Source organism: Ciconia boyciana, unplaced genomic scaffold (assembly GCF_034638445.1).
Source record: "Ciconia boyciana unplaced genomic scaffold, ASM3463844v1 HiC_scaffold_41, whole genome shotgun sequence".
Classification (NCBI taxonomy): domain Eukaryota; kingdom Metazoa; phylum Chordata; class Aves; order Ciconiiformes; family Ciconiidae; genus Ciconia; species Ciconia boyciana.
The window spans coordinates 263,866-277,187 of NW_027328409.1; the positions used below are offsets into that span (position 1 = coordinate 263,866).

At 51.1% G+C, this 13,322-nt stretch overlaps 1 protein-coding gene across 1 annotated transcript; it reads right to left on the reverse strand.

Moving 5' to 3' along the window:
• Positions 1-5,351: 5,351 nt before the first annotated feature.
• Positions 5,352-6,287, reverse strand: LOC140645913 (olfactory receptor 14A16-like). Its single transcript, XM_072849374.1, has one exon. It carries the CDS (start codon positions 6,285-6,287, stop codon positions 5,352-5,354), a length of 936 nt encoding a protein of 311 aa, XP_072705475.1.
• Positions 6,288-13,322: the final 7,035 nt, after the last annotated feature.

Here is a 13,322-nt window from a genome sequence, read left to right on the forward strand (position 1 = left end):
GTGACATCAGCAGCCAAAGGAAGGCTGGGAAAAACGCAGGCCTGCTGCTACATGGGTCTGGGGCCCTAGTGACAGAAGGTGCAGAAAGGGCTGGCGTCCTCAGTGCCTTCTTTGCCTCAGTCTCTCTTGGTGAGACCAGCCTTCAGGAATCCCAGGCCCCTGAGAGCAGAGGGAATGTCTGGTGGAGGAGGATCAGGTTAGGGAACCTTTAGACCAACTGGACATAAACAAGCCCATGGGAGCTGACAGACGTACTCGTGAGTGCTGAGGTACCTGCCCAATGTCGTCATGAGGCCACTCTTGATCACCTTTGAAAGGTCATGGCTATTGGGTGAGATTTCTGAGGACTGGAAGAAAGCGTATGTCACTCCTGTCTTCAAGAAGGACGAGCAGGAGGAGCTGTGGAGCTGGTCAGCCAGTCTCCAAGAATGGAGTAGAGAAGTGGAAAGTGAGGTGGATTGCAAACGGGATGAATTGCTGGGCTCACAGCTTTTGTGAGCAGCACCACAAACTCCAGCTGGAGGCAAGTCACTAATAGTTTTCCCCAGGGTTCAATATTAGGGCCAATACTGTTTAATCTCTACTGGTCTGGAGGATGAGACCGAGTGCACCCTCAGAGAGTTAACCGATGACAGGATACTGGGAGGAGTGGCTGATAAACCACAGGGTTGCACTGTGATTCTGAGGGACCTCAGCAGGACGGAGAACTGGTTCAGAGGAGATCCTCACAAAGTTCCACAAAGGGAAATGCAAGGTCTTTTACGGAAAAGGACCTGCAGGTCCTGGTGGACAAGTGGGACATCAGCCAGCAATGTGCCCTCATGGTATAGAAGGCCACCAGCATCCTTGGCTGCATTGGGAAGAGCAGCAGGTAGAGGCAGGTGATCCTTCCCCTTCTACTCAGCACTGGTGAGGCAATACCTGGAGTGCTGGGTCCAGTTCTGGGCAACAAAATTGAGAACTTGCTCAGGGCCATGAAGATGACTGAGGACCAGAGCATCTTTCACGTGAAGAGAGGCTGAGAGAGCTGGGACTGTTCAGCCTAGCAAAGAGAAGGCTCGGGGGGGATCTCATTGAAGTGTAAAAAAACCTGATGGGAAGGAGTGAAGAAGAAAGATATAGACTCTTCTCTGTGGTAGCCAGTGACAGAAAAAGAGATTACAACCCATGACATTCCATCTGAACACAAGACAACACTTGTTAAATGTGAGGGAGGTCAAACACTGGATCAAGCTTCCCAGAGAGCCTCCATCCTTGGAAATATTCACAACCCAGCTGGACCCAATGACTTTCGGCAACTTGCTCTAGCTGACCCTGCTTGGAGCAAGGGTGTTGGACTAGCTGATCTCCAGAGATCCTTTCCAACCCCAACCAGCTTGCGATTCTCTGGTTCTGTAGTGCCTGGCAGGGTTTCTGAGAACTTCTCTGTAGTATCCCTGCACCAGCTGGACTCCTGGTGTCCCTTGGAGCAGAGCCTCCTTCTGAAGATGATCTCCCTCCCCTTGTAACCCTGAGGACAGGGTGGAACAGTGATTATAAAGGGACTATAAACTAGCAATGCCTCAACATACAGCAATGTCCCCTACCCCTGAGTCCATGTCCAGCCCCTTCTTCCTTGAGGATTTGAGTTGGAAGGGACATCTGAAGGTCTGCTCTGAGCAGGGAAAGCTTTACATTTAGATCAGGCAAGTCAGTGCTTTCTCCAGCTGAGGTTTGAAAATCTCTACGGCCAGGACCCACTGCTTATCCACTATTGCGGTGATATATGTGTGTATGTATATGTGTATATGCTTAAAAAAGTGTGTATAGATACGCATGTTTATGAGTATATATGTATTTTTTTTTCTTTCCTTAACCTGATAAGAAATTTCCCTTACTGCTTCTTGTCTTTATGGTCTCTCGTCCTTTCCTTCCTTTCATGATCCCCAGCCAGATCATCCCACCTCCCAGACCAAGGAGAATCACAACCTCCTCTCCAAGCACAGCCTCGCTGGGACCTTCTGGAACCATGCAGGCAAGCTGTGGTGGCCAGATCCAAGCAGAGACATGCCCTACAGAAGGACTGTGGTAGCGAACATGAGCTGATGCTGGGACAGAGCCAGGGGCCATGGGGACATCAGAGAAGACCTCCATCAGCTTCCCTTCCACCAAGACAGGGACTAATGTTCCCAGGGATGCTCCTGAGAGAGGATGGTAACAGAGAAAAGGAGGCACTCTGGGCTGCAGTGCAGGGCACCGATGCTCCCCTCCATGCCTTGGGCCTCCTGGCAAGCAGCGCCCGGGGCTGCGAGCAGCAGTGAGTCCTGTCTTGCCTGTGTGTAGCTGCTCTGGCTTCAGAGAGTCTGCTGGCAGCGCTGGAGCTGGTGGTGCTCACCCTCCACCTCCAGTGCAGCGACTGGGGTGACAGCTCGGCCTATCTGAGGTTATTTTGAGGGTACTTTTGGTGTCCTGGCAGTGTGGGAGCTTCCTGGAGCATCACGGCTCTTGTTCTCATTGCCACCCCTGCACCAGTGCAGCTCTGCTGTCCCACAGCCCAGCTGTGCAGGCATCAACGGGGCAAGGTGCAGTCAGGGGTGGGAAAACGTCCCCCTGGTATGCTCTGCCCAACAGAGCTCCGTGCCACCTCCCTCTGCCGCCCTCCTGCTTTGACAGCCCTCCCCAGCACTGGTCCCTGGCCAGACTTAGCTGTATCCCATGCAGGGGCTCATAGACAGCCCTGCTACGGGGTCTGTCAGGGTTTGGGCATGTGTGAGCCAGGGAAGGGCTGGGTGTTCCCCCAGTGTAGGCAGAGCCGGTCACATTTAAATGATCAGCCCACACGGGGACCATGGTGAATGGCCAGGGCTGGAAATGGAAGGTACAAAGGCTCAGGATTGGGGGTTACTTTGGGGCCAGCATATGGGGTGGGCAAGACTGTCTCAAGAGCACGTGCTGGGCACAGGGACTGAGGGGTAACAGCAAACTCACACGGTCATGCTTCCTTCAGTGCAAGCCCTGACAAAGGTTCCCAGCCTCCCTTTCAATGCCATGCTTCAGGAGGGACGATGACACTAAAGGATGGGGAGCGAGGGACACCAGTCCTTCTTCATCCACTTCCCAGACCTCGCGGAGCACCAGGATAGAAAGGTCTTCTGGCTCTACACCATGAGCATGCTTCAGGGTAACCACCGTCTGGACACTACTGCTGATGAGCCGAATGCCAGAATTTTCCTCCCCCTGGCAATTTCCAGCCCACATCACCTGCCACCTTAACTTTCCCCACCTCTCCTCTGATGCGGCTGGATGTTTCCTGGCCCACTCCCCACGCTCCCTGCAGGGCCTTGAGCTGGATGGGGATACGCTATCCTCGCTACAGAAGAGGGTAACCAATGGGGAAAGGGTTAACAGGGGAGGCTGTTCTTTTTGGAGAGTATGAGGATGGTAAAAAAGATGGACTTGAGAGGAGAGGAAGAAGGAACGAGGACATGAAAGGTGAAAAAAAGGATGGGATCAGGGCTGTCGGGGGGTACCTGTGAAGCAGCCTTGTACTGGATGGGAATGACTTCCACAGTCAGGGAGACCCTGAGCGCATTCCTTAACATTGACAACATGAAGGAGAGGGAAAAGCAACGTTGTTCAGGCTGGGAGGGAATTTGGGTGGTATCTAGACTAATGTCCTGCTCCAAGCAGGGTCACACCAGGTTACTGAGGGGTTTCATCCATTTGGGTGTTGAAAACTTGCAAGGATGGAGCCAGAGCACACCCCGGGAAACAAGTCCCAGTGTGTGACTGTCCTCATGTTGGAAAAGTTTCTCCCTATAGCTAGCCTGACTCTCTCTTGTCTCAGCCCATTGCCTCTTGTCCTCCTGTCTTGCACCCCAGTGACCAGCCTGACTGTCTTCTTGGAAACATCACTGTATCACTGTAGGCAATGCCTCTCTTGCATTGTGGGGGGGCAAAACCTGGGAAAGAATTCTGCGTGTAGCACTAACAAGTGCTGAGCAGAGGTGGAGAATCACTTCCCCTGCCTGTGCTCCTGCTCATACAGCCCAGGAGGCTCTTGGCCTTCCTTGCAGATAGCTCTTCTTCGGCCTAATGTAACCCAAGGACCACCAGAGCATTTAACACAGAGCTGCACCCCAGCCAAGCAGTCCCTAGCCTATGTCACTGCAGCGCCTTAGTCCACTCTAGGGAGCACCTTCTCCAGTGTTTGACTTTTCCAGTGTGAGCACCCTGCTGTGTGCGCCCACCCTGCACACTCTCACAGCTTAGCTCTACACTGGTGCTTTCCTCTCCTGGACTCTTTCCAGCCCAGCCAGCCTCTCCCCTGCTCTCACCACCATCCCTGCCCTCACCCCAGCCAGGCCCAACAGAGCAACCCATGGGCTGGTGCCATGGCAGTGCCCAGTGCAAGGTGCTGCAGAGCTCTGGGCAGTCACCCCGTGGCCCACTCACCCCGTGGCCCCAGCCCCCCTGAAGGGCTCAGCAGCTCCTGGTGGGCAGAGATAGGGGTTCAGTCTTCCCATCAGCCCCAGGGTTGGTGCTGGTCCTGAAGGCATGAGGAAATGGAGGCTAGGCACTCTCTGGCTCTCCTGAATTCATACTGTAAGTGATCCTTAATCCTGACTGAATTTGCCCCCTCTGCTGCTCCAGTCAGCCATCGCGCTGGGGTTCCTCAGGCAGCTCCTGCATCTCTCCAGTCTCCTCTCCCTCTGCCTGCTGAGTCCCCACTCACTCCCACGGCACTGCAGAGTCCTTGTTCATGGGTAAATTGATTTAGTGTTTTACTTTTGGTGGACTTCAACTGTGAGGGTGTTTCACCTTCTGAGTCTCCCTTCATTCCAAACCCAGGGCACGTGCTGAGTCCACAGCCTATCTGCTCCTCACCCCTACAAATTCATTTTTGAGAGAGACTTGTATATGCTATCAATCCTGTCATACATGGAGAAACCTGAGGAGATAACAGAAGCTCATGGAGCATCTCCCCTGCCATTGAACACCAAGAAGAGAGCTTTAAATCCAGAACATATGGTCCAGTGGAACCCAACGGTACCATGAGCTTAACTCCGAAACTATTGAGAACACAAGGAGAATAGACTCTTTTAAAGAGCAATTCCTCAGACTTTTTCTTGGAAATAAATTTGGAGGAAGAGCCCAGCCTTCACGTACAGCACGTACATTTATTGAAGAGCTGGTATCAGACAGGCCACATTTGACACAGTATTGTGCAAGAGTCAGACACAACAGGATCAAGCCTCAAGACAAATAGTATAAACCCAGAAAATTACCTATAAGCAGGATTTTATAAGAGAAAAAATCATAATTCTGGCCTAAGACAAGCTCTGGGAAATGTGCAGAGAAATGAAGGCAGGTTATTGTCGGTGAAACAGTGTCACTTGGGCCAGTTTCCATAGGGCATCCTTGAGCTCCTGGTTCCTCATGCTGTAGATGAGGGGGTTCACTGCTGGAGGCACCACCGAGTACAGAAATGAGAGCACCAGGTCCAGAGAAGGGGAGGAGATGGAAGGGGGCTTCAGGTAGGAAAAAAAGACAGTGCTGATGAACAGGGAGACCACGGCCAGGTGAGGGAGGCACATGGAAAAGGCTTTTTGCCGTCCCTGCTCAGAGGGGACCCTCAGCACGGCCCTGAAGATCTGCACATAGGACACCACAATGAAAACAAAACACCCAAACATTAAACAGGCACTAATCACAATCAACCCAACTTCCCTGAGGTAGGACTGTGAGCAGGAGAGCTTGAGGATCGTGGGGACTTCACAGAAGAACTGGTCCAGGGCATTGCCTTGGCAGAGAGGTATGGAAAATGTATTGGCAGTGTGCAGGAGGGAATTGAGAAACCCACTGCCCCAGGCAGCTGCTGCCATGTGGACACAAGCTCTGCTGCCCAGGAGGGTCGCGTAGTGCAGGGGTTTGCAGATGGCAACGTAGCGGTCATAGGCCATGACTGTGAGAAGACAATACTCTCCTCCAATCAAGAAAACAAAAAAAAAGACCTGTGCAGCACATCCCAAATAGGAAATGGCCCTGGTGTCCCACAGGGAATTGGCCATGGCTTTGGGGACAGTGGTGGAGATGGAGCCCAGGTCGAGGAGGGAGAGGTTGAGCAGGAAGAAGTACATGGGGGTGTGGAGGTGGTGGTCACAGGCTACGGCAGCAATGATGAGGCTGTTGCCCAGGAGGGCAGCCAGGTAGATGCCCAGGAAGAGCCAGAAGTGCAAGAGCTGCAGCTCCCTCGTGTCTGCAAGCACCAGCAGGAGGAACTCAGTAATGGAGTTGTTGTTGAACATTTTCTTCCTGTGGGCTTGGGGACCTGTCCAAGGAGGAAAAGACAGTGATAAGTTAGGAATGACTTCTCTGAAGAAAAGCCCATGCCATTTCTCATAGAAATCCCCCTCCCAGAGCTGAATGAGGAATGAGCCAGGCCATTCCCCAACCCTACCCACTGAAGGACATTCTGCCTGAATGTATAAAATACACCTTAGACATCTAGTTTCCATGAGGAATCCTCTGGAGTAGGACCCCCAGCGTCGGAGTCAGAATAGAAGTTAACCCGCACTCTCACCCCAAGAGCAAGAGTATGACGGACAGGTAGTGAAACAGAGAAGAATATGGCTATGCTCCAGAAACATGAAGCACAGAGAGAAAGGCAGACGGGCATGCAGAGAAACCTTCTCCTCATCCAGCTGTGCTCTCCACCTCACAGACAGAGACAATGTAGGGCACTCATTTTTAGCCTGTTTGTTGTATAGCAATTGTAGGACACAGGCACTTCTTCTAGACCGGAGGTCCAGCTGCCAAGGAGTTTACTCATGCCCTGGACTCCGTGGCCTTGGGGATGAGGCTGTGCTGGAGAGGAGACCACAGGCTTGCTCCAGGGAAGCTGTCTGAACTGCAAGGGATGGCAGAGAGGTGTGCAAGTCCCCCTTCCCACAGCATTTCTGGAACAAGCTCCCTGTCCCTCCCTGCCCATGTCTCTGCTGCCTGGAGCTGTCCCTGCCAGGAGCTCTTTCTCTGTCCCCATTTCTCCTCCCGGTCAGTGCTCACAGACCCCATCCCACCCGCTGCGTGCTCACCTCTGCCCTGCAGACACCTCCTGCAGCCAGGCACTGCCCCGGGCATCTCTGTGTGTGCAGGGGCTAAGGAGCAGCTCAGGCAAGTCCTAACAAGAACCGGGGTCTCCGTACCTTCTCCACAGTAGAGAACAAAGTTCCCATCTCCCTCTTCCCACCCAGCCAACCAAGAGGAGAAAAGTCAAAGCACAGACTGCTTGCCTGTCAGGCAAATGCTGCCTTGATGCCCATCTTCAAAAGGACTCTCTGCAAATGTCCTGGGGGTGATCTGGAGCTCTGAGCAGCCGTGACCCGCACTCTCTCGACAGTAGAGGGACCCTGCCTTGCTGGGGGTCACTCCATAGCGACGTGGGAAGCTCCCCAGGCAGGCTGAGCGCTGACCCTGGCAGGTGGCAGAGTCCCTGCCCTGGCACACAGCCCCTTGGGGTGCAGGGACTCTGCTCTGAAGGACAGCTCTGGACACTCCTGCCTGCACACCCAGCTTCACACTCTGCAGCCATCCCAGGGAGAAACAAGCTGTCATACCCTGGCCCTCTGACGATGTGGCAGGGAATCCCCTGTGCTGGAACTCATCCTTCTCCTCCAAACCAACCATGGGATGTGTCAGCTTTAGGGGATCCCTCCAGGACCTCATGTGCACTGCCCTGTGGCCAGCGACTTACAGTGTTAAGGGCTGTGAAGATCTCTTCCACTCCAGACTGCCTTTAACCTCTCTCTGCCTCTCTCGTCTCCCCTCAGTGCCTGCAGGCAGTGCCCTCAGCCCTGCTGCGCTTTGCGGAGGAGCTGCTCCTGGGCAGAGCGGTCTCTCTGCTTTCTGCGCTCCCATGGTGCCATAAGCTGCCTGCATCCCAGGAGCCCGGCCCAGCTTATCAGCAGAAGACCAGCCCAAGGCTGAAGTAATCACTGATGCTCCCTCCCTCAGCTGGGCAGAGACACTTGATTCCAGCAGTGACATTTCTTCTATTAGAAAAACAGATGGGCACGAGAATCACCTTTCCTTCTCCCATCATGACACAGGACACCAGGAACGTGACAGGGAAGGATCTACTTTCTCCAAGCTAGGGGAATGTTTTCAGTTTAGTGAATTTAGGCATTTCATTCTGCTTTGTAGTCCAAGGGCTAGAAAAACATTCAAAAGTCCTTTGTCCATGCCATGTCTCTGCTTTGAAGCAAAGCCTTTGCACACACAGGATCTTGGACACGCGGTACCAGGATTCCTGATGGCAAGAAGGAGCTTGCCTGGTGCCACACCTGGGGTGCTTTAGCCCACATGTGCAGCAATGATCTCAGCAAGGGGCACAGACAGGATATTAGTGTTGGAGTGTTGGAGGCACTATTAGTGTTGGAGGCAGTGGTGTGACAGTGACGGAATCAATTGGCAAGGCGTGGTGGCAGAGCTCAGTACAGCTGGTCTTCAAGGACAGCATCCTCCAAGCACAGCAATAATCCAGATTGAAACTCAGCCTGCACTTGAAAGGCAATTCAAGGGCACCATAATGAGTCTTTACCACTTCAGGAACAGTTAAAGAAGCAACAAAGATACTGTGTGGCCAGTGCTGAATTTAATCAGAACAGTTGTAGATAGCTCTGAGATACTCCATGTCCTCTTTGCCTCAGTCTTCAGCAGGAAGGGCTCCAGGGCCTTTGTGCCTTGGGGCAGGACTCTGGAGGAGAACAACTAGCAGTAGATGAGAACCAAGTCAGGGGTCCCATGAGTGATCCAGAGTCCTTACCAGGAGGGGTGGCATCCCCGGGAGCTGAGAGAGCAGGATGATGTCACAGTGAGGCCACTCGCCATCATCTTTGAAAGGCCATGGAGACTGGAGGAACAGCCTGATGACTGGGAGCACCCAGCAATTGCATGCACCTTTCAAAAATGCCCAGGTGATGAGCAAGGGAACTAAAGGTTCTGCCCCAGAGCGTGTGCACTTGGACCCCATTTCTGGGTGTCTGAAAGAGAAGGTGACTGGATTTACCCAGGGTAGATTGTGTATGGCCGTCATCTTTGCTTTCCATGAGGAAAGGACAGGATAGCTAGACGTGGAGAAGCAGTGGCTGTCTTTTACCTGAAAGTCAACAAAGCTTTCAGCATCATCCCCCAACAATATTTTTGTGTTTGGGATAGGATATTATGATCTCCATCGGTGCATAAGTAGCTGGTTAAAAAAACAGCAGGATGGTGAGGCTCAGAAGACCATGGTTAATGTGTGGTACTGGGTCTGGAGGTCTCCAGCTAGCAGGGTCCTGCAGGGGTCTGTCCTGCAACCTGCCCTGTTTAACGTGTTCTTAATGACCCAGAGGAGACGAGAGGGTGATTTTTCATAACATTTGTAGAAGACACCCTATTGAGGAGAGCAGACGCTACAATGGAGGGCAGGGCTGCCATTGCAAGGGACGTAGAGAGGCTGGAGTGATGGACCAACAGGAACCTCGTGAGATCCAGCAAGTCCTGACCTTAAGGTGGATGAAGCCCCTGCAGTGATAGATGCCAGGGACTGCCTAGGTGGGTAGCAGCTCTATGGGAAAGGCTGTGGTGGTCCCTGGGTTTCATTAGGCAAAACACGAGCCATCAGCAAAGGAAGTGTCCTGCTTTTGGGTGAAATAAAGTTAATTTTCTTCCTAGTAGCTCCTATAGTGCTGTATTTTGGATTTTAGTATGAGAATAATATTGATAACACGCTGATGTTTTAGTTGTTGCTAGGTAATGTTTACACTGGTCAAGGACTTTTCAGCTTCCCATGCTCTGCCAGGACCCAAGATAGTTGATTCAAATTGGCCAAAGGGCTAGTCCATACTGTATGACGTCATGCTCAGTATATGAACTGGGGGGAAATTGGCTGGGGGGTAGCGATCGCTGCTCGGGGACGGGCTGGGCATCGGTCGCAGGGTGGTGAGCAGTTGCATCACTTGGGGTTTTTCCTGGGTTTTGTTCCTCTCTTGCTCACTTGTTTTCCTTCTCTTTACAATTTATTATTATTATTATTTTTAGTGTTCCAATTATTAAACTGTTCTTATCTCAACCCACGACTTTTCTTACTTTTGCTCTTCAGACTCTCTCCCCATCCCACTGCGGGGGGGGGGAGGGTGAGCGAGAGGCTGTGTGGTGCTTCATTGCCGACTGGGGCTAAACCACAACAGAGCCTGTTGTGTGGATTGCTCTGTATAGGGAAAATGCCCCAAAGAAAAGGCGTGGAGAATTACACCGTGGGGTCTGGATTCATTCTTCTGGGATGTGCTGACCACTCCAGCCTGCAGGGCCTGTGCTTCCCAGTATTCCTGCTCATCTACCTCATGGTGCTCACAGGGAACAGCCTGATTGCACTCATCACAGCAGTGGACTCAAGCCTCCACAGCCCCATGGATTTCTTCCTGAGGAACTTGTCCTTCCTGGAGATCTGCTACCTGTCAGTCACTGCCAAAAAAGCTGGTGGGTTTCCTGATGGAAGATGGCAGGATCTCCTTCCTTGGCTGTGCTGCCCAGCTGTATGTCCTGGTTTTGTTGGGCAGCATCAAATGTTTCTCCTGGCTGCCCTGGCCTACGACTGCTACATAGCTAAATGTGACTGTTGCGTTAAACGAGTTACTGTCATGTAGGAGTCTGAGGAGTGGCTGGGGGGTGGGGGGAACCCACCCGTTGAGTCAGGAGGTTCAGACAGGAGCCCTTGCTTTCTAAACTCCTTCTCAGAGAGGAGTCTAGGTGCGGCTAAGTCCAGTCTTAGTCTCAGACTTGCTCAACGGTTTGTTTTCGAAGGGCTGTATATGCAGCCACTCATCAGTTTTAAGGTGACAGCGTTAATTTACAATGTGAGAAGTCCGGTCGTGTTTAGGGAACTGAACTTCACGATTATGGATTCACTAATAACGCGCTGCACTCACAGCCTAGTCGTGTTGCATGAAGTATCACGGCCACACTGAGAGTCTGGTCATGTTCAAGAACTACCACGGCTAGTTTAATGAAGAGTGCAGTTTATTAGAGCACCAGCCACACGGGTTCTTTGGATTACCGGTGATGAATTGACTGTCTGCAAAGCACGTGCAAATACCAAGAGTATGAGTGACACTGCTGGCTATAAATGCGTTAAAAGATAATAAAGCAACTCTAGAGAGATTTCTAAGTTTCCTGGGGAGGCACTTGGAATAACCAAGTGTTCGACTCTTACCCAAAGGCGTCCCGATGCGGGGGAAGAGAGGCTCAGGACGTCGCCTGATCCCAGAGGTCGGAATGGTACACGATGGTGTCTTCCCTAACATTCTCTTTCTCTTAAGCCATTTTATACAATCTTTCACTTTTTGGGTGGAGCTTGAGTGACTCTAGTCATACAGACCTTTGTTTAGGATTGGGTTGGTGTAAAGTTTTCTGGCTTCGCTTTTCAAGGTATAGGCTAGGAAAAATTCAAAGCACAAGCTGAGTGAGGGGTGGTCGCACCTTGGAGGCGGGTAGCTTTTGGGATGGAGGTGTGTTTTGGTATTATAATGATGTTATAATGAGCAAAGTTCACCAAAGGACAGCATTTTGTCAGAAACATGACAGGCTGTTGGCCCAAGGTAGCAAACGTGCAGCTTACTAGTCACACACAATACCTTAGTTCCCATTTAATCGCAGAGCCTGGCCGCGGCGTCTCCACAGCGCTGCACCCTCCGAACAGTACCTTCTTAGAGTCAGCATACCAAGTTCTCCTGGCGTCACCCATGTCGAAGGTTACAGGCCTAGGGAACTTCCATGGAATGGATCCCTTGCATGTCAGCCGCATTCCACCCAGGAAGCTTCTTCAATGCTGTACCTTACGTAAAGGTGTGAATATAAGTTTAATTTCTAAGTAAGTCACCTCCAGCAATTATCCCCCATAATCCACCCCGTGACTGCAGTCACTCAAGCTTCACGAAATTTGGCATGCCTCGGGTGTGTCCCATATGTTCTCATGGTGAGGATTATCAAGTACGTAGACATCTTGTGGGGATATCTGAGGAGCCAAACGCTTCACCATAGTCCAACGTCTACCATCCAGCACGATGCTTAGAATGAAGCATAACGCAGTGAGCATTAGCAGAATAACAACTGGATGAAGCATCTTACTGAGAATTCCGGTTGCGGTTGGCGACCATCCTAGCAAAGTGTCCCACCAATAGTGTCCTCCGTCCTGCTTCACTCATTCTAAGATGCGATGTATCTCTTCCGTGTCACGGTGGACGGTGACTGATGTCTTATGTCCGTTATTGCGGACGCCTCCAGCAGTTGATTCAGGTCATCGAGTTGTAGTAGTTAATAAGTCTTGATAGAGTGTATAGTTAGCTTGCAGCACTTGGTGAGTTGTGACAGGAGCTGAATAGTTGAAGTCGCATCCCATAATTTTGGTAAAATTACAAACACAAATATTAGAGTGATTACTTCTAGCTACAGTACTGTGATCTACAAATACAAAATCACAAAAGGGTCTCATGCAAGCGCGTCCTTTCCCAATATATACAAGTCCAGTTTCAGGGGCTTCATCTGGTTGTATTTCAAAATGACAAACATTTTGTTCAGTGTCCAGACAAATGTCTTGGGCTTTGAGGGTGTCACTCTCGCAAATAAATCCTTGTTGTTCCCGTACAACGCATGCTATCACATCATTAGTTTGCCATTTGTTCTCATTTTGTTGGGCCCATACTCTCTGTTCTAATGGATAGCGTATAGCTCCATTGTGATTCAACCCCAGCGCAATGATTGGTTATATGGCGTACACCGAAGCATTGCGTATGGTTAAGACAAAAAGCTGTGGCTTTGCCGTCAGTAGGGTCGTAGGTGAAATGAACTGGATACCACCAGGATTGGAATTCCTTCTCCAATTCAGTTGCATTATCCCAAATTACTTTTTGAATTTCAGTGGGCAGGGTGCCTTCCTCGCCTTCCCGTATAATTGCAGCTACTATAGATTGCATCCACGGTTGAGCTTGGATACAACTAAGAGCTAAAGAAACATTGTTGTGGGCTGCACCAAGTGCATCCACAATCAACGGGTGGTCTTTCTCATTTTCCTCTCCCCACTGAGGCAATCTATCCGATAAGAGCCATTGGTTAGCTCCCAGAGCTGAAAGAGGAGATTGTAAAGGGTGTTTCCAGGGCACTGAAGTCATTGGTTACTGTGGCTAATTTATTAGCAAGTACTTCAGCATCTATGCTGTTTAAGACTCCCAGTGCTGTTCCTAAGACACCAGTCACATCTCTCTGTGATTGTTTTGGAGAGGTGAGAGTCCGTTTATGCAACCATGCTG